This window comes from Anolis sagrei, chromosome 5 (genome assembly GCF_037176765.1).
Source record: "Anolis sagrei isolate rAnoSag1 chromosome 5, rAnoSag1.mat, whole genome shotgun sequence".
Lineage (NCBI taxonomy): Eukaryota > Metazoa > Chordata > Lepidosauria > Squamata > Dactyloidae > Anolis > Anolis sagrei.
In genome coordinates this window covers 111,621,452-111,642,091 of record NC_090025.1, presented here as the reverse complement: position 1 = coordinate 111,642,091, position 20,640 = coordinate 111,621,452, and the positions used below count along the sequence as shown (strand labels likewise).

The 20,640-nt window shown below is 37.6% G+C and overlaps 1 protein-coding gene across 4 annotated transcripts in view; it reads left to right on the top strand.

Moving 5' to 3' along the window:
- The window catches only part of PPARGC1A (PPARG coactivator 1 alpha), a 722,162-nt gene that overhangs the window by 682,715 nt on the left and 18,807 nt on the right, over nt 1-20,640 (top strand). For all 4 annotated transcript variants that reach the window (XM_060777879.2, XM_060777878.2, XM_060777880.2 and 1 more), the window contains 2 exons: nt 2,102-2,147; nt 2,257-2,330. In XM_060777879.2, coding sequence (XP_060633862.2) covers nt 2,102-2,147; nt 2,257-2,330 — 120 coding nt within the window. The remainder of the gene's footprint in view (nt 1-2,101; nt 2,148-2,256; nt 2,331-20,640) is intronic.

Below are 20,640 nucleotides of genomic sequence, written 5' to 3'. Positions count from 1 at the left end.
CTGGCGCAACAGAGGAGTGGTGTGCTCCCTGAGTGCCGCTCCTATTAACAACCTGGCTGCCGATCGTTGGACCATTTGTAGCTTCCAAGCAGTCTTCATAGGCAACCCCATGTAGAGAGCGTTGCAGTAATCTATACGGGATGTAACCAGAGCGTGGACCACCGTGGCCAAGTCAGACTTCCCAAGATATGGGCACAGCTGGCGCATTCCTCATCATTTTCAGGGTTTTCTATGGGTAGATAGTCCTATATAAAATGCAATGAAAATGTATTTTATGTTTCCACAAATCTTGGGTAGGGTACTTCCAACTGTTCTCCCCATGCCTTACTTTTGACTTGACTGGCTAGGGCTGGTGTGCATTGCATAGTTCAGCAAAGGTCAGTTTAGGGCTCCATGGGTACCCCAGCCATCCTGTCATGGGTCAAATAGGAGCCAGACGCTCTGAAAAGAAATTTGTCCTGAGACTTATCAATCCTATCTTAGGTACATTGTTTCTTTGTAGTTTTTCTTGGGGGGGGGGGGTGACGGGATGACAGAAAATGGCTCTTACAAGGTATTCTTAACCCTATCACATTGAAACAAATGTGCAAAAGAACCTTTAATAGCACTGTTCTTTGATCTCAGAGTTTTAGCATGATGAAGTTAAACAGCAATTTAATCTATTTGCAAGTGCCTGTCACCGTACCCCCCTTTTAGAATAATGTGCATATGTTTCGATCATATTTGGATGGGTCTTAACCTCACAGAAAAAAACGGATTTTTCTATTGTTTATGTATAGACAGTATATTGTACAGTACATGCAAAATCAACTGAATATTCATAGAGTTCTGTTGCTTTGTAGTTAGACTGCTGCTGTCATATCCAAGTGAAACGTGAACTGTAGTCTAAATTAAATATGAGAGGAACACATTTTCACAGTGTGGTCTCTGCCTTGATAGTTTGTTAAGTTCTTCAGGTCTATATTGCAGAGGCATAACAGTTGACATAAATCAGTCTGCTGTGAATGGTTCTGTTGGGTTTTTTTAAATTCATAATACACGTGCCAGAACCATGCATAATGGGCAAAATCCACTGTTTTATATTGGTAGAACTTCCAGAACTTTCTTTGCCCTTTCTTCTCTGATGCAGCCCTCTCCAGGGTACATGAGGTACTGCAGTGGAAAGGGAAAGGCTGACCCCCTCCTGCAGTACAGCTACACAGACAACTTAGGTTGAAACCAACAGAGAAGGAGTGGTTTCAGTTTGCAGATGATTAGTTGGGAAGTCCTGGAACTAGTCCAAGATCTGCATGGTGCTTATACATACCACAGAGGCTGGCCTCAAACTTGTTGTAAGATCTGCATTTTTCCCAAACCCCTCCTCTATGATGTGCAGATCTCTGGAGCACCCCATCCTTAAGTACTTTCACCATGCAAGGTGGTTTACACTAAAACGTGTTGATGCACATTAAGGGCTTTATTTCGGAGTGTCTCCCAACTTTGGTTATCTTAGTTTAAAAGGCTTAAATCACACTGTTGCACACGTTTGTGGTGTGCCTTGTCTAACCACTGCACTGTCAAGCTACCTTCAAACTCTATTGTAAATGTGCACTTGGTTCTTCTGGATTCTGTTATTATGCCTTCAGAGGTCTGCAGTGGATCCTGTCCAGTGCAAGGCATGTAGATGCTCTTGCTACTTGATCTAAATCCCTCTTTCCTTCCTGACTCATTACTGATTGATTGGTTGGTTGGCTGGCTGGTTGGTTTAATTTGCACCCTACTTTTCTCAGAACTTGCTATATCAATAGTACAAAGTAAGGTACGTAAAATGCAGATGAGGGCATCACTGTGTTGTAGGTTTATGTGTCCTCCAAATTAGCAGCCCATTTGTGGATTGGGGTTTGGGAAATTGAGTGGTGGTGCAAAGTAGATCAGTGCATATACTTTATAATATAAGACTATGGGGAAAGTTAAAATGTGGGGCATCTATATATTTTGAGGAAGTGGGGTGTGGGTTCTCTGTACCTTAATTCAAATAATAGTGATGATAGATAGATAACAATCACCAATCCTTTCTCAATATGTCACAATTGATTTTCTGCTCCCCCTTTCCTCCCTTTAGCCAAACCAATGAGTTTATCGCTTCCTTTGACACCCGAGTCACCAAAGTAAGTATCAAGAACTGTAAATATTGACATCAGGGAGGGGTTTTTAAATACATTTTGGCTACAGCAACTCCATTTCAGCTTGTTTTTATAAATGTGCCCTGTCTTCCAGTGATCCCAAGGGTTCCCCATTTGAGAACAAGACTATTGAACAAACTTTAAGTGTGGAACTCTCTGGAACTGCAGGTGAGAAGTGTAATGTTAGATATATATGTCTGTGTTTTGTGAGGGTTTTTTATTGCTAGCTTGACATTTTGTATTGCATGGGGATATGTTGCCATGGTCTCTTACGATATTAATTTCAATGTAGTTTTACAACTATTTTTCCGCACACAGTTCTCTGAGATAGAATTTGCTTTTAAAATATGGTTTCACTGTTACATGGCATTACATAATGTGCAAAGAGAAGAAAACGGAATGCATTTTTTATGTATAATAAATTAGTATTTCCTCAAAGACTTACATAACACTAAATATCTATTTTCATTGAGATTGCCTTTATACACAGAGAGAGAAATAGACACACACCTTTTCTTTCCCTTGTATGGAATGTTAGGGGTCAGGTTTACACATAATACTCATTCCTTGATTATTGTACCATCAACGAATAACATACAGCTATGAGCTATGCAGTATTACAAGGTCTTCAACCTCTTCTGTCAAAGAGTGCTGGTGCTTCACCAAACTACAATTCATATGATTCTCTAGCATTAAGCCATGATTGTTGAAGCAGTGTCAAACTGCATTAATTCTACGATGTCAATGAACCTTTAGCTAACAGTAATTAGAACCTAAGCAGGGACAACCCTGCTTGTACTTAGATGGGAGACAGCAAACGAATACTAGGCACTGAGTGCTATATTTCAGAGGAAAAAATGGACAAAATTATTGGATACTCCTTGCCTATGGGCCTTTCCAACAGCCCTATATCCCAAAATATCAAGGCAGAAAATCCCACATTTTTCTGCTTTGAACTGGGATATATGACAATGTGGACTCCAATAACCCAGTTCAAAGCAGATATTGTGGGGTTTATGCCTTGATATTCAAGAATATAGGTCTGTGTGGAAGGGCCCTATGAGAAGCCTATGAAATTCATGTGGTCAACAGACAACTTGAGGGCATATGCACATGTGTGCACACACACAGAATTAAAGACTATGACTTAAATCCAAATGCTTGTCCTAATTGGAGTAAATCTGTTGAATCAATGGAACTGTTTGTTACCAAACCAGAGCAAACATTGCCCAGTAGAACTGGATATAGATTGTTCAGTAAAAGTCTTATGTTGTCCATTCAGCTTTTAAGAATTTTTTAATTCCCATTTGAATGAGAAAGAGAGAAAATGACTGGTCAATTTTTGCAGGTTGTGCATCCCTTATCCAGAATTCTGAAATCTGAAGTATCATAAAACCCAAAATTGTGTGCATTGGTGGCTGAGATAATGACACCTTTGCTGTCATTATCAAGAATCTTTGCGGTTTGGTATTTATTGTGCGCAAAATTTGCACATGGTTATTTTGTGCAGAAAACAGCATTTTTGGGTACACAAAACAGCATTTTCTATCCAGAAAATACTATTTTAATATATTTCTTGCGCATAGAAACTTATTTGGTTGATTTGCTTAGAACATCATTTCTATATAGAAATTAATATTTTTGCATTGACATTTTATTTCCCCATTTAGAAAATGCTTTTTTTTCCTTTGCAAATCTTGTGCTGAATAAGTCCCAAATCACATCTCTTAAGGTCCCATCTACATTGACCATTTAATGTCATTTGAAACTTGCTTCAAACTTTGTCAGCCAGACAACAGCCTCCCAAAAAGTGTGCAAAAGAAAGCCTTTGATGTGCATCAGTATTCTATGGTTTGTGTTATCACCATCCAGACCTCAAACTGGTTCCAAGATTTCCTATGTAATTTCCTGCATAGCAAAACCACTTTCTTCAATAATAGTTTGAAAGGCATTAAATAGTCAGTGTAGATGGAATCAAAGATGATAGAAAATTAGCTAGAATTTGAAAAACAATATCTCTAGGACTGTGTTTTTTCCAGAGCCACTTGTTGTGGTTTTTTCACTAAGAATCTCATCACATTTGCCGTGGAATAGTCATAGATTGAGGCGAGCCCGGTGGGGAGCATAGGGAACCTGTCGCCCAGTATCCTCTTACCTCATTCCATGTTGGGGGGCGGGGGGGGGGGGAGAGCATACACTGCTTGGCTTCTCTCCATTGATTTATATACCACATGGGAAGTCTTCTGTATGCAACACATGAAGCCTCACAACGGCATTCACCAGTTCACCAGTTCTGCTTCAGTTTTGACACAAAGCCGTGCTGGAAGTAGATGTACATCGTGGGATGAGAGCTGGCGGGCTCTGTGGTGAAATTGAAGAGGAATCAGCATTTACCTCTGAATTTTGCTCATCTGATGAGGTCATATGACAGTTGCACAAATCCATGGGAGTTGTGGGATTAGCTCTTATTCTGTAGAGATCACAGTTCTGTTGTGCAGAACATGTTAAAGCCATACGATGATGTTGCATTTTATTTAGCTGATCAAAACTCAGTTTTCTTAGTATACAAAGCCTGCTAAAATATGATAATGTAAAAAACTATTTTGTATAAACATTACACACTATTATGCTACAGACACGGGGGAGCTATCAGATGCTTTGATCACTTGCTTTCCTAGTAATTTTAGATCTTAATCAAAGATTTGAAATCTTTAAAAATAGTATTTAAATATGGGCACATTTATTCTGACCACTCAAATCGGTAGTGAAAAAAGTGGTTTTCCTGTGCAGATGATTAAATAGGAAGTCCTGGAAACAATTTGAAGCCTGGATAGTGATTGCACAAACCACAGAGCACTGATGCGCATTCAGGGCTCTCTTTCACACACTTTTGTGGCCGTTCGTTGTCAATCTGTTACAGTTTGAAGTTAGCTTGAAACTTCATTAAATGGTAGGTAGGGCCAGGTCAGTCAGAAACTACTTCCCTCTCAATTGCAATATGAACCGCTGTCCAAGATATTGGTAGGGAGTAGAGGAAGGCATTTTTCCACATGCTTTGAAAAAATACTTGCCTCTGAAAAAAGATTTTTTTTTAGAAATAATACAAGCATTTCTTCTGCAAACTGTGAATATTGCTCTCTTTTTCCATCCATTTTTCAAAACAGTTGCATGAGTTTGGTTTTGTATTTTATTTTTATATTAATAAGTCTTCCTTTCTCTTTGTGCATGTTTTGCCTAATAATTGGAAAAGAGACTTCTCGTGTGAATGGTGGGCAGATAGATGGGGTGGGAAGTAGTCCTAATTTCACTTCTGACAGGAGGCAATTGTTACAGTCAGTGATTTTTCGACAGGGTGCCTCAGTGTGTGAAAGACACCCTTTTTTATCAAGGATGAAATATGTAGAATATATTCGTCAGACCCTTAAGCAGAAACCATAGTTTAGTACCTGCAAAATTTCTTGAGAACCCTATTAGAACTAAAGCTGTAGGGGGGGCGGGATATTAATGTTAGACTGCAAGTGTGGAAATGCAAGAACATTTCTTAGTCCTGATTAGCTAAGATTAGATCACCACAATTTGAACCATTTTGGTGGAAGCTCATATTCCTTGGAAGCTTTTAAACAAAGGCTGGGTGGCCATATGTTGTAGGTGCTTTGATTGTGTATTTCCTGCATGACAGGGGGTTGGACTAGATGGCCCATGTGGTCTCTATGATTGAATTTTGATTGAATTTTGATTGAAATAGACATTTCTGCACAATCTCTTTGAATATCATTCATCCTAAAAATCTTTGCCTGGTCAGCATTAAGGAAAGTATTCCTTTTTCAATATCCTGAAAATCAGCAGTTGTCTTTTTTTTCTTTTGAAGACATTGAATAATGGTTTTTATAAACAAGTGTTGAGTAACTAGGTCTTAAATTAGGACATGTCTTCCATTTTGCAGCAAACAGCAGTGCCTTTTTGAGAGTTAAGATTATGCCAAGGGTTGCATATGACAGTCAGATCAGATTCACACAGCATTTTGCCATAACTGCAGCATTAGCAGATGGCTTCCGAGCCTTAATAAACCAGCATGGATCAAAGACCAAAAGGAGAACTTTCATCTTTTCATTGGTTGGTTCACACATTCGGTTTGTGAGTCATCCGATGGTGAGAAATTGGGTTGTATAAGGAAACAATTAAAAGGGTGGGAAGCAGCACATTTGAAAGACATACAGTGAACAACAGCTGCATTGGGGCTTCTTAGAGTTGTTTCATGTCTACATGCAAAGACTTAAACTGACTAAAGACTGAAGCATATGCTATAGTCTCTACTATCAATAATTCTTGCCCAATTTGTAAAACGAAACAAACTTTAAAATAATTGCTCTCTGTAATTTGTCCGTGTAGTAAATATTTTAAATGTAATTGACCTGTTTGGAGTTATGACCATCAAGGATGATATCTTCTGGGATCTTCCAGTGATGAATGTAATATATAGTTTTATCTTTATTCCATGTGTCCAATATAACTTCCTCCTCTCCTTTCTTTAATAGCTTTAACTGAAATTTACCACTTCAGGATAGTTTGGAGGAGAGCTTTAAATGCTTGAAAGGTTTTCAAAAGAAGGAAGAGTTAAGGCTGAACCAAAAGGTTTTTTTTTTTTTGTAAAGAGAGAACTTTAAAATAGATTGGGGGGGGGGGGAGGGTTGAATTTGGTTTCTTTTTCATTGTATGAAATGTTTAGGTTGCGAGGCAAAACCTCAGCAATATTCTCCCTCTGTTTCCCTCCCAACATTTTGGTTTCTCCACAAAGCCTGCATGCATGTTATATCGTGTGCTCTGTGTATATGCATTTCCCCATGAAATGTGTCAGCCCCGTCCAATTTCATGGCATAGGAATGTGGGAGAGGTGGGGTTTTCTAGCATTAGATTGCATTTTGCTTGATTTTTGCTTCATTTAGGAAATTATGGAGAAAATGGAATGGAATCCTTTTCTGTGACATAATTTTATATATGTAAAGAGCATAGGGGAACATTTCCTTTTTACAAGTCACCTGCCATCTATATCAGGGTGGTAGGTGACTTGATGCCCTGTTATTTCAGCCCTGCAGTGTAAAGTGGCAACATCACAAAAACAAATTTCATTGTAATTGTATCTTACTTTCAGTGTGCTTTTAGGAGGGAAGGAAAATAAGTGTGGCATATAGATTCCAATTTAGTTCAACACCAAACGTCCGGCATTATTTTTGATTAATAATAGAGTTCAAAGATGAAGCCATGCAATACCAGGCTAGAGGCTGGACAGTAGTATTGCATTTTCTGCTCAAATGGTACCGCTTGTGATGTCCCGGTGCTATTTATAACAGTTTAAATGGCAGTTGCCTTGATCTCACTACTGAACTGAAAAGGCCATTAGTGAATTTGCTTGCGCTATCGAAGTACAAACCTATTACAGCATAAATAGCAACTTCCGTGATCTTGCTCTGCTTTTCTCTCACTCTCTTCCTTTGCATTGTTCTCTCCTTTGTAACACATATGGTGTCTATCACATTCCTGCATAGTCAGCTGATAATTTTTTTTTCTTAAGAATATATTCTGGTTGAGAATTGATAACGTCAAATTGTAAAATGTATTGTGAGCATCCAAAAGAGAAATAAAAGACTCTAGTACTTTGTTTAAGATATTTGCAAAATCAGTTATCTATCATTATTTTATAATTCTGAGTATCAATTACTGTTCCCTTGGCAAAACTGAAATCTCTTGGTCCTCCAGTCCCACCCGAATCATCTGTCTCTCGTTGTTCTTATTTGGCACTTCCTATAATCTGGACAGCCAATGACATCCTTTTTAAGGTAACAGGCACTCTAGTGAATTTTTGAATGTGTGGGGATTTTCAGGAGTTGTGAGATGAGATTTTTAGAGAACACTGGAACAATTTGTCTAATGTTATTGACTAAGGGAAAAAAAATCAAAGAGGTTAGACATGTTTAGTACCATGATGTAACATGGGCACTAAATGTAATTATAGTTTCTTCTTGTAGTCTCTGTGAATATACACAGATGGATCTAACTTCACCTGCACCTAATGAAAACCTTCTTCAAGTTCTGGCTTCAAATTTTAGTGGTAACTCTGCCCTCTCCTCCCCAGGGCATAAAATACACCCTGGCCACTGGCTCCCCAGTTCCTTTTTTCCCACTGCCACAGCTACTCTTCACCAGAATCTCTACAATGAGATTAAAATGCATCACAACTTACTTCATGAAGATTCCAGACTCCGACAGCCTTCTCTGCCTTGGTGAAGCCCATGTTTTCACGACATGCCAGCACTGCCAGGTGTTCACATCGCATGCAAGTTAAAATAGAAGAGTGAGGCTTTGTTCCCTACCATACCAGAGAGCTCAGTATCTGAGACTCCTTCCATTGATAGCAGCCTCAGCATTGGTTTCTTTCTTTTTCAACATCGTGAGCGATGACCTCAGTATGGTCGTCACACTCAATAACAGCCATACCACCATATTCATCCTCGCCTTCAAGAGGTCCCATGAAGATGTGAGCAGGGCAGTTGCCACAGGTCAGACTCCAGCAAAGGTGTTAATCCTGCGTACCAGTAGAAAGTCTTTCTAAGCATAGCTTCAAAAGAAAAGGGCTACCAAAAAGAGGAGACTCCAACAGCTCTCCTCATCATCTTCAAGGACAGACACAGCAACTTCCTCTGAGCAGTCCTCCCACTGCTCTTCAGCACCCCTCCCCCCAGCACAACCACCTCATTCTCCGCCGGACTCAGTAACAAACTCTCAGAGGGTGAACTCCAGGACTCTCCTCAGAGGTCCACATATATTGTTATCCAGAGGCCCATCCCAACTGCTGCACAGTCACCATCCCCAGTTCAACAAGAGCTCTTCCTGGATCAACCATCAATCCTGCAGGTAGTTTGAAGAGCTAATACCAACAGACGTCATTTGGCACATTCCACCATCCCCACCTATCATGGAAGAAATCCAAACCAAACTGTTCCAAGGTGCAATCAAACCCATGGACACCTATGACAACCCAACCACTTTCTTCTCAAGATAATTCACAGTTCTGAATCTAATTTTCGACCTCAGAACACTAAATACTTACCTCGAGCCAAACTAGTTATGAATGGTGACTGTGGCCTCCATCCTACTGCAGTTGACATAAGGCAACTGGTTTGCCACTATAGACCTCCTGAATGCCTACTTCCGTATTTCGGTCCAACAATCCCATTGAAGATTTCTTGCACTTCGAGTCTACCACTTCAATCAAAGCCCTACCATTTGGCCTGTGGGCAGCATGGTGGGTATTTACAAAGTGCATGGCAGTCGTAGCAACCCACCTGAGAAAAAGTGCCATTCTCCTATTCCCTTACCTGGGCAGCTGACTCCTCAGCACCCAGTTGGAACCAGTCCTACAAGACAACCTTCAGATCAGCTTCAACCTTTTCTCATCATTGTAGCTCCTTCTCAATGGAGAAAAATCCAGCTTGACCCCTCAAGAAGGGTAAAGTTCATTGGAGTCATCTTTGATTCCTCACCCCAAAAGGCACTGCTACCCCCGACAGATTCATTCAATCTGTCCTTCATTTTTCAATCTTATCCAACCATCTTGTTAAAATTTTCCTTCAAGGATATACCAACCTTCATCTTATGACAAGATGTCCCACCCTAGAATGGAGCCACAAGTTGATGCTGTTCAAAATATCCAGTCTGCCATTTCTTTGGTTTTTTTTTGTTTTTTTTAAGAAAAACAACTTTCTATTTAAAGATGTGTCAATCAAAATGTATAAGTATACATCATTTACCCATTTTACAGTATGTCATATGTGATATGAATGAAAAGAGAAAACATTAAACACCTTAAGCATACTTCTTGTCAGTTTTTAAATTCCCCCAATTACAGCTTGTACTACATATACTATACTGCACTACACATCTTTTATCTATGTATAGATATTTTATTTCATAACAACAACAACAACAACAATAATAATAATACAAACACACACACCCTTACCCTTAACTTGTGCCACCTTCACCAGGACCAACCAACTAATCTTGTTTCACAAGTCCAAAATTTCATTGCTTCTGTTGCCAGCTTGTATCCCTTTGCCTCATTAAAGATATACTCAATAAATTTTCCCCATATTTTCCAAAAATCTGTTTGTTTTGATATTCCCTTTTTAACTTTAATATCACAAGTTAACTTATCATTAATAGCTATGTTCCAAATTCCTCTGTATCATTCTTCTAATTGTATTTCCTTTCTATCCAATTTTATGTTATCAACAATTTTGCTGCTGTTTGTAAATTAAAAACTAATTCATTCTTCTCTTGTGAGGGAATTGTATTGTCATGTATAAGTAGCAATTCTGATTTTGGTGTATCTTCTATCGCTATTTTTATTGTTGTTCTTATTTCTTTAAATAAGCTTTCCCAATCTTTTTGTATAATTTTACATGACCACCACATATAAAAATATAAACCTATTTACTGACAACTTCTCCAGCACTGATTTGAATATAGATACTTAAGCCAGCAGTTAAGTGAGTGATTGTTCCCTGTTCTTTGAAGCCAGCAGTTGAGTGCGTGTTTGTCAAATGCCTTGGCTACATTCAACAGTCACCCCGGGCTTGGTCTCAAAGTCCTCAAAACTTCATATGGCCCCATGTACTTCATTCCTGTAGAAGAAAATCGAAAATGCTTAACCACTGTGACTACGCTGTCAAACTTATGTGTTCTTGTTGATGAGCACATGCCCCAGCTGTTCCTTTGAGTGTCTTACATTTGCACAAGGTATTGACATGACGGTTTATATCCTTATTGTTTGTAACTCAAGTAATCGGCAAATTCTCTGGGTCAATTTTTTCTTACTTGATAAGACTACCTGATTAAACTGTTTGTGACATCTTCTGGTAATTTGTAACATAATTACAAATTATTTTGATCAGTCTGTTTTCCTGGTCAATGATTGCTTTATTTGCTCAATAAACTGAGTTCTATTTTGCATTACCTTGGTGTCGGTTTGACATGTGTACCACCTTCCTGCACCTTAGCTTACCTCTGTTGGTGTGTATTCACAGAGACCACAAAGAAGAAGGAGAACAGGTTGCTTACCTGTAACTGTGTTTCTTTGAGTGGTCCTCTGTGAATTCACACAGTCCTGCCCATTTCTCCCCCCACTCATGCAAACCTGCTCCTTTCTAGCTGCTTGCAGTTTAGGAACCAAGAAGCAGTTGGCCAAGGCACCTTTTATGCACTGGAAAGAGTGGACGTGGTTACCACCAAAATTTGAAGCTATAGCTTGGAGAAGCTTTATGTTAGGACCTGTGCAGTTAGGACCTGTGCAGACCTGTGGATTCACAGAAGACCACTCAAAGAAACACAGTTACAGGTAAGCAATCTGTCAAGTTACAGTGGTACTTCAATATGTGACTACCTATATCAGGTGGGAGGTGACTTGTGGCCCTAGAAAGTTTGGGTTGCAGTTCCATTTATTTATTTGTTTGTTTATTATTTTTATTAATGCATTTTAGACTCAATAATAAATGTGATAAATAATACATTTAATAAACATTCTGACACCCATAATGAAAGTCATGGAGGTCTACAATATATTTAAAAACAATTCAAATTTAAAGCTATATAAAAATAAAAAGTATGCATATTAAAAGTTACTTTAAAGACAATTAAACAAGATATGAAATTAAAATACTATATCCATGCCATTAAAAGCTCATCCCAGTCAATTTCTAAAACATCCTGACCAGATTCTCTAGGAAATTTTGTATACCTGCAATGAGCTCATGAAGCTTGGACATGAGCCATATAGTACTTTATAGTCATTAGTGACACTTTGAATGGAAATTGAATGGAATACTAATAAATGGTTTTATTCATTTGTTGTTGGTTTTTTTTACTGTGTTTTTTGGCCAAGGTGTAATAACATTCTCAGGGAAGTCAATGTCTTTTAAGATAACTGTCAGGAGTCAATGGGTTTACGGGTGTGCACAGAATATTTCTGGGATTCTTAGCATCCAAATGTGAATGCTGAGTGTTATTAGTTATTAGTTATTAGAATACATCAAACATGTATGCAACCTTTTTTAAAAAATATTTCAATTGATACATTCATTCAATTAACAAACTTTTGCCATACAAATCTTATCTCGATAAACATTCCAAAAAACCTTACCTTATATGATGCTTTATACATTCCTTAGATGTGTATCTCCCATTACCTGGGCCCTCCCCCCTGTGCAATGATCCCTCCGACCCACAGCACCAAGTTCCATTTCAAAATGCATTGTTTTCACCCCATATCTGTCTTCAACCTGTCTTCTGATAAAATGATATGAGCAAGGATGGTTGGTGGAAAGTTTGACCAGAGGGAATGCCGTCAAGTAAATTATTAGATATTTTCCGAGGTCTATATTTATCCTCTGCTGTACTGACAACAAGATTAAACTGACTGCTCAACAGACATGTAGTCCTTTATTATATGATGGCTATTTAATTTTATTATCCATTCCCAGCTTCTGCCGTTTTGTGTCATACAGAAGCCCTGCTGATTCTTTTACTGAATCAGGCCATTATCTCGTGTTCAATGCCTTAAGTGGCTTTAAATAATGTTTCCCTTGATAATCCCATTTCCAAACTCATAAGATATAAAAGAATCTATTTTTAATAACACTGATACTTGCAGTATGCCTTCAGGAAGGTTCAAAAAATGCCTCTTCCCAGCCCACCAATACATACCCACAAATGAGATGCATTATTAGATGTTTATACATTAACACCGAAGAACTATCTGTCATGTTAAAGTCTGACACCGAAATAGCCATCAGTATAATCATGCATTGTATAGGACATGACTCCTATAATAAATATATTGGCATTAATTCTAGATGGGAGCTGATGTTCTGCAGTTGATGGAGTAGTTCTGCACAATTCATGACTCAACACAAATAGACATGGCTTTCAAACCCATATTGTGTTTTGCTATGTGCTTTGCAATTCCAAACACATGTCAAAGATACGGGGAGGAGGGTGTATTGAGCAGGTGGGGGCTCATGCTGAATGAATAATGGATTCCCTTCACCTTGAACGGTCAGAAGTGGTAAAGGCCCGGGATAGAGGATTGGGCAAACATATATAGAAGCTTTATACAGGCACAGGTGGGCTGGAAGGTGGTGTCTTTTGAACATTCCTACAAAGTTGTCCGAGAACTCTAATATTGTAAAGATTAATATATATTTCATGTGTTATGCACTTGGAAGATCTACTTTTGGTCAATAGGCTATGATTAAATTTCCATTTATTTGCTTAAAAAGAAATTTGTTTTGATAAATTGCAAAGTTATTTCTAATTATGAAAACAGAAGTTAGCATTTATAAAGAGTTTGGCATTCTTCATGTGCATCTGCTGATATAAAAATGCAGCTTTGGCTGTCCCCAAGAACTTAGCCATCATAATTGAATGCAATGTACACACACAGTGCACAGACTTATTCCAAAAGAAATCCAAAGTTTCCTGAAACAGGTAGCATTGGTTGTGCATCTTTTTAAAATTCTGGTGTAGGAGACAACCTTAAATCATGCCAGACTACTTATCTACCTGGTCTAATACTGCCTAATACCAACAGGGAGGGGGCTGTTGAATAGCCATCTTCAACCTGATGCTGTTTAAACTGGAGAGTGGGGATTAATTTTTTTCCTTATTTCAGTTTCACACAAAAGAGTTAAGAATTCCAAATTATTGTCTTCTGGACAATATTATGAGAAGTTTTGCATAATTCACTTTTTGCATTTTGGGACTTTCAGAAACCAGTGTTGCTTTTCATGCCAAAAAACACAGTTTTGCACATAATCAGATGTTTTTGTATAAACTATTTTTTCACAAAAACATTTTGAAATGCACACACAAAATTATGGCAGTTTAATACTCCTTAAATCATAAACATGGCAATGGACTGTGTTATGATATGTCAAAATAACCTTTCTCATCAAGGTTAAGAAGACTTGTATTCTTAAAATAATAATAATAATAATAATAATAATAATAATAATAATAGCTTTATTTATATCCTGCTTTTCTCCCTCACGGGACCCAAAGCAGCTTACAACATATTAAAATCATGTAAACAACAATCAATATACATCACTCCCATATCACTTCTATCACTTCCTTAAGAAAGAGTTATGCTCTACAATTTAGGTCAAGGCTGTGCAGCTGGCAGCTCTAGAATATAGATAATCCTTATACCTGCATACTTTGAGGCCACTCCTCTATGGCCATCTGAGAAAATGGGTGGCTTTTTTCAAGCCTGATATTTGTGGCTGGCTCAAATGGCTTGAATTTTGGAAATGGTTTGAAGAGGAAAGAGCTCATCCTTCTCCACCCCAAAGTGGCAACCCTACAGACTGCAAATAGACTTGAAAAAGCAGCTTCAGGAAAATATTTTATCATGGTGGGTTATGGAAGGCTGTTATGAAGCAACCTTTGAACTGAAAAAGTTCTATACCATAATCTCTCAGTAGACCTCTAAAACCACATTGGCTCTCTTTTTCATCCACCCATCTGATTCACTTTATAAATAAATGAAGAATAAATTATCTATATTTCTGAATAACTAGATAAATAATAATAAATAAATAATAATAAAACTTTGTTTATATTCCACCCCATCTCCCCTGGGGGACTCAGCGCAGATTTCAGCAAACACAAAAGCAAACATTCAATGCCTCAATGACAATAAGTACAAGTATAATAATCCAGAATAACCCACATAAAAGAAATCTTAAACATAACTATAGCTTAAATAAAACATAATATATCAAAAATTATAAATAATGGATGGGGTGCTGGATGTACAGTATTCTACCTTTCCATAGACAGTATTTTCCAATAGTATTTGTGTTTGTCAGTCAGTGTTATCTAATTGAAATGGGGTTTCAAACATGTGGCAAGTACCAAAAAATGTATAGCCTTGCAAATGGTAAGTTGTTCAAATGCCAGCAGGGGATCAGAAAAACCGAGAAGACAGGGAGAGTGGTGTTAAGAGCTTGGGTCATCCTTGAGTGTAGCTTGTGCAATGCCATTCTATTTATGGAAACACATTTTATTTTGTCTTATTTGGCTTTGAATTTTTTGTTTTGAGGAAAACATTATAACATGATAACTGAAGAATACATAGACCTTTTTCTAAGAAGTTTGGCTAATCTTATCCATTTATCATTTGCTTATCTTCCAATTCCTCCAGTGATTGGTTAGAGTAGGAACCATAGCATTTCCCTTTATGCAGAATTTGATGGCAAATTCACCGTTAATCTCCACAATAGTAATGTGTGCCTTCAAAACAAAATCAAAATTAATAAGACTGGGTTTTGAAGGGAAGTATGAACCACCTCTACAGGGTTTGCTATAGAGAAGCATGTAAGTGTGAGTGATGTAGAGGTACTTGTTTATTATAGAGCACATTTCAATGCAGTAATCATAAATATTGCTAAGGTTGTGTTCTGTTGAAATATGACCTACATACTCTTGATTGTTTGTGTTACGTGATTTGTCTGACACCCATTACATTCCAGCTAATGGCAGCCATTTGTTGCTGTGCACAGCAGGCGCTTTTGACAAAGGAAAATAGGCAGCAATAAAAAAGCTATAGTCTGAATTACATTCTGCACAGTGCCGCACTGCTGAGAGTTTGTGCAAGTGTGTTAACAATGCTCTGAACTGCCTCTTGTCAGCCTTCAGCCTGTAATGGCCATCTGTCCTTACATAAATCTGTCAAAACCTGCTAAGTTCAAGAGAGAGCATGGAATATACCTTGCACTGTCAACAGGAAAATGTACACATTTGCCAAGGGAAAATCAGCCGGCGTGAAATAATCCAAAAGGGCGCAGAATGTTTTAGCACTATTGATTTAGGATCATGGCACGAGATGGAACTCAGATTACTGTGATTAGAGTAAAGGCAAAGCAGAGTCGATACTCGCTGTGAATAAATATAGACTAATTTTCTCCAAGTTTAGATTCAGGGGAAGTGGGCACAGTCTGATCATGGCAATAAGGAAACAGGGCAAAAGAACCAAGTGTGAACTTTCTTTGTAACTAAATGTATAATGTAAAATCCCACCCCACCACATAACCTAAGAGGATTTCCACACATTTATACTGTGTTAACTTGAATTTGTCCCTGAAAGTATGCACCTAACAGGAAACCATAGTTAGTCCTTCTTTGCTATGCATGTTTCTATTCTTTGTATTGATGTTTGTGATGCAACTTTGTCACATTTTTTACATATTTCACACTTTTCAAGCTCCTATTTAAACTTTTCACATATATTGAGACCTGACTATATCTGTAACTAAATAAAGTGGTAGATTGTGCCGTGTTTGTGTCTAGTTTCCTTAATTGCTAATTTATGAATTTCTAGTTTTGCTTCAGCTTAAAAGGCATATGACGTTGGTGAGTTGTCATTAATTCTTTGTACTAAGCTGCTATGCATCATGTTTAAAGTCCTTAGCATATATACTTCAGCTTTCTATATCTCAATTCCTATCCATATTTGCTCCTTGTCTTTCTTTCCTTTTTTCTGTACTTTATTTTATTATAACTAAGGTTGTAAATCTTTACTTAGTGCAAAGCAATTTTGCATTGAAATGTATTTGTGCAATTCGACACATTTTTGTGAAAACATTGTATTTTGTACAAAATTATGTATTTTACACAAATGAAATGTTCTTTATCTACAAAAATGTTAAAAAGCACAAGTTTGCAAAATATATTGAAACATGTCACCCACAAAACATTTGTGAATTAATTTTTCATATTACTGTATATTTGTAAAGTACACCTGAAAAGTAGATAATTTAAACTTGCCTTTTATTTTCCTCCAGTTCTTCATCTGAATAAGACTTTTCAAATTTGCTTTGAGTCTTTACTTTGAATGAAAGTAAAACCCATATATGCTCTCACTTCACCAAATAAATCCTTCCTTTTAATCCTTCTTCAAAAATGAACTTCTTTTATAAAAGATTTCCTGGGGCATTGCAACTTCACTTTTTGGGATGATTTCCACTTCAACTACTTCTCTTTACTCTTCTGTACTTCTTTGTCAACATTTTGAACACTTTCCCTTAGTCATCATGACCATATTTCACCTTTCCCTATTTCAGACTTTGTTTTGAAGTATTAAACATAAGTGTGGTGGTGGGAATTTTATATATATACATTGCAAGAGAACGTTGCAATGCGGAGTGTACTTGCACAGTGCACCAGGCATGCATGTTCTCTTCCAGGTTGTGACATTCTGTTTTCCCTCTTCTTTTCAGTTTTTCAGTTAAAACCACAAACATTTATGGCCTCTGGGCATACTCAGTCTTTTTCCGGTTGTGTTTGCTGACTTAACTCCCTCATCCGTAATGATTTGATGCACTTCTCTAACCTTGATGTCCTCACAAGTGTACTGATACCTCTTGGTTGATTATCAGTGGAACTGTTTGAATAAAATTCTGATAGCATTCATGACTTGGGTTCGCTTTTAAAAGGAGTTAAGGAATTTTTGCAGTGTAGTCTTTCATTCAGGGGTTGGCATATTGATTCTACAAGTGGCTTCAACTAGCTGAGAATATTACTATTGTGATGTTGCTTGTGTATTAGCTACACAACAGGACAAAACTCTCTGAAGGTCTCTTTCAATGACTGGAACCTTTTCACTGGATTATTCTTTTATTTTACAATTTGATTGTACAATTAACAGGATGAATAGAAGGCTGATGCATTTCAAATAACTAAACATATTTTAGTGGCCACATCATCTTTAAAACACAGTTGTTGTTATTGTTGTTGTTCATTTGTTCAGTCATTTCCAACTCTTTGTGACTTCATGGACTAGCCGACACCAGAGCTCCTTGTAGGTCGTCACCACCTCAGCTCCTTCAGAGTCAATCCAGTCACTTCAAGGATACCATCCTTAAACCTTGCCCTTGGTCGGCCCCTCTTCCTTTTTCCTTCCATTTTCCCCAGCATCATTGTCTTCTCTAAGCTTTCCTTTCTTCTCATGATGTGGCCAAAGTACTTCATCTTTGCCTCTACTATTCTTCCCTCCAATGAGCAGTCAGACTTTATTTCTTGAAGTATGGACTGGTTGGATCTTCTCGCTGTCCAAGGCACTCTCAGCACTTTCCTCCAACACCACAGTTCAAAAGCATCTATCTTCCTTTGCTCAGCCTTCCCTATGGTCCAGCTCTCAAATCCATAGGTGACTATGGGGAATACCATTGCTTTAACTATTCAGATCTTTGTTGCCAGTGTGATGTCTCTACTTTTCACTATTTTATCAAGATTGGTCATTGCTCTCCTCCCAAGAAGTAAGCATCTCCTGATTATTATATATAACATAATTTTGAGGACTAATTTTTAGTACAGCACAAGCATGTGTAATTACTACTTCTTCAGATGCAATAGTTTAACAGTTAGCAGCAAGGAGTTAGAATAATGCTTGTCCCCAGTAATCCCTTTCTTAATTTAATTCTTAATTTAATTGTATCTTGTCCTTAAAAAGAGCTACAGATGTACAGTATAACAATGAAAAAATATGAGTGTGTAACAATAAATGGTCTACATAGTCTTTATAATGGGGGAAGCAGCTAATATCTCTGGTTTAGAGCTTAGAATACATATTTTAGACTTTTAGAATTTTTGAATTGTACTCCAAAAAGTAGTTGGTCCAAGCTCTTGAGTTTATATGGTCCAATATTGTACCTGTTCATATTCAATTTCAGAAGTCATTATACTTTGTGTACAGTAAATAGTCGTATTTACAAAGTATTGTTCTTAGTCCTAAGTATGTATTTTCCTCTGAATATTTCTGTCTCTCTCACACACATTTACTATACATAACTGTTCTGTTTACCAGACCAACATTTATTTTTATCTGTATGGAAGGTTTGACATACTTGTAGATGAAGTCAATTGATAACAATTTTCTTACTTAAAAATATTTGGGCTTCAAATGGAGGAAATAGAATGTTGTGTTTCTCTACACTTGGCAGACAGTGCCATTGGAAGCGACTCTTGTCATTGTGTGCTTTTAAGCTATTTCCAACATATGGCTTATCATATGAACCTATCATGAGGTTTTAATGGCAAGATTTGTTGGGGGGGGGGTTGTCTTTGCCTTTGTCTGTTACTGAGAGAGTGTGACTTGCCCAAGGTTGTCTACTGTTTTCTATGGCCAAATAGGGATTCACTTCCTGGTCTTCAGAGTTGGGAATCCAATGCTCAAACCACTACACTACCCTAGCTTTCAGGCTACTAATAGATGCCAGTATACTTTGGGCCACAAGAAGTATACTATCTCTGCATAACCTTTTAAACCTTTTCCCCATTGCTACTCTGGAATTCCAAACAGCCATTCAGTACTTTCTGCTTTCTCATTATTTATTTTATTTACTACACGTTTATTCCACCCTTTTCAGCCTGAAGGCAACTCATTAGAAATAGTGATGCAATTTCCACTAATTTTGTTGTCAGAGGAAGCAACTACTAATTTTAGTAATATCATTCCCACTGTGAGAATGAAAACTTTATCTATCTATATATCTACGTATATACTGTATAATTAAACTGATTTTTTTTTAAAAAAACCTATTATATTGCGACTTGCTCTATGCAAAATGTGTGCACATACGGTTGCTTTGTACAGAAAAAACGTGCTAGAAAATACTTTTTCTGCACAGAAAATGCTGTGTTCTATATAGAAAGATTAATTTTATGTCAAACCATAGCCGGGTTGTGTGTAACTAGTCATTAGTGTGCACAACTAGTTTAACAAGAAGTGTTTGCTCTTTTCCTTCCTTCTTTTTAAAAAGTTCACATATCCTTGAGAATGCCTTTCTAAACCTGGCATGATCAACTTGGGTATGTCGCAACTGAAGTAAGGAGTTAAATACAGTTTAGTCAGTTCTGTGCCATGAAGCTGGAAATACAATCCCTGATTCCCACCCTCACCTCAGGGTAGTCCAGATCTTCCAAAGGGAAACATTTCTACCAGTGGAAATTTCTGAATCACCTTTAAAAACAAATAAACAAGCCAGAAATCTTCCTATATTGCCCAACCCAACTCAAACTAGGAAAATTTAGTTCCCTACAGTCTGTCAAAAAAATGGGGGGGGGGGGGGGGGGAGACGGGTTCCATTAATATCACCTTTTAAAAAACCTGAAAGGAATTCAAAAGCATTGCAGACATCTACCGCATAAAACTACTAGCAGTCGGATGAAAGCTTTGACTTCTTCCGTTTAAGGGATTTCAGTGTGGCTGTGTGTGATCTTTCATCTCTACAAAGAGATCTAGCATAGTAAATTAACATCATGCTGTGGGGAGAAACCTGGTAGTTATTGATCTGACATTTGTCTCCTCTTTATTTACTTAAGCTCCTATTTGCTAAATGGAGGGTAAATTTCAGGCTCTCCC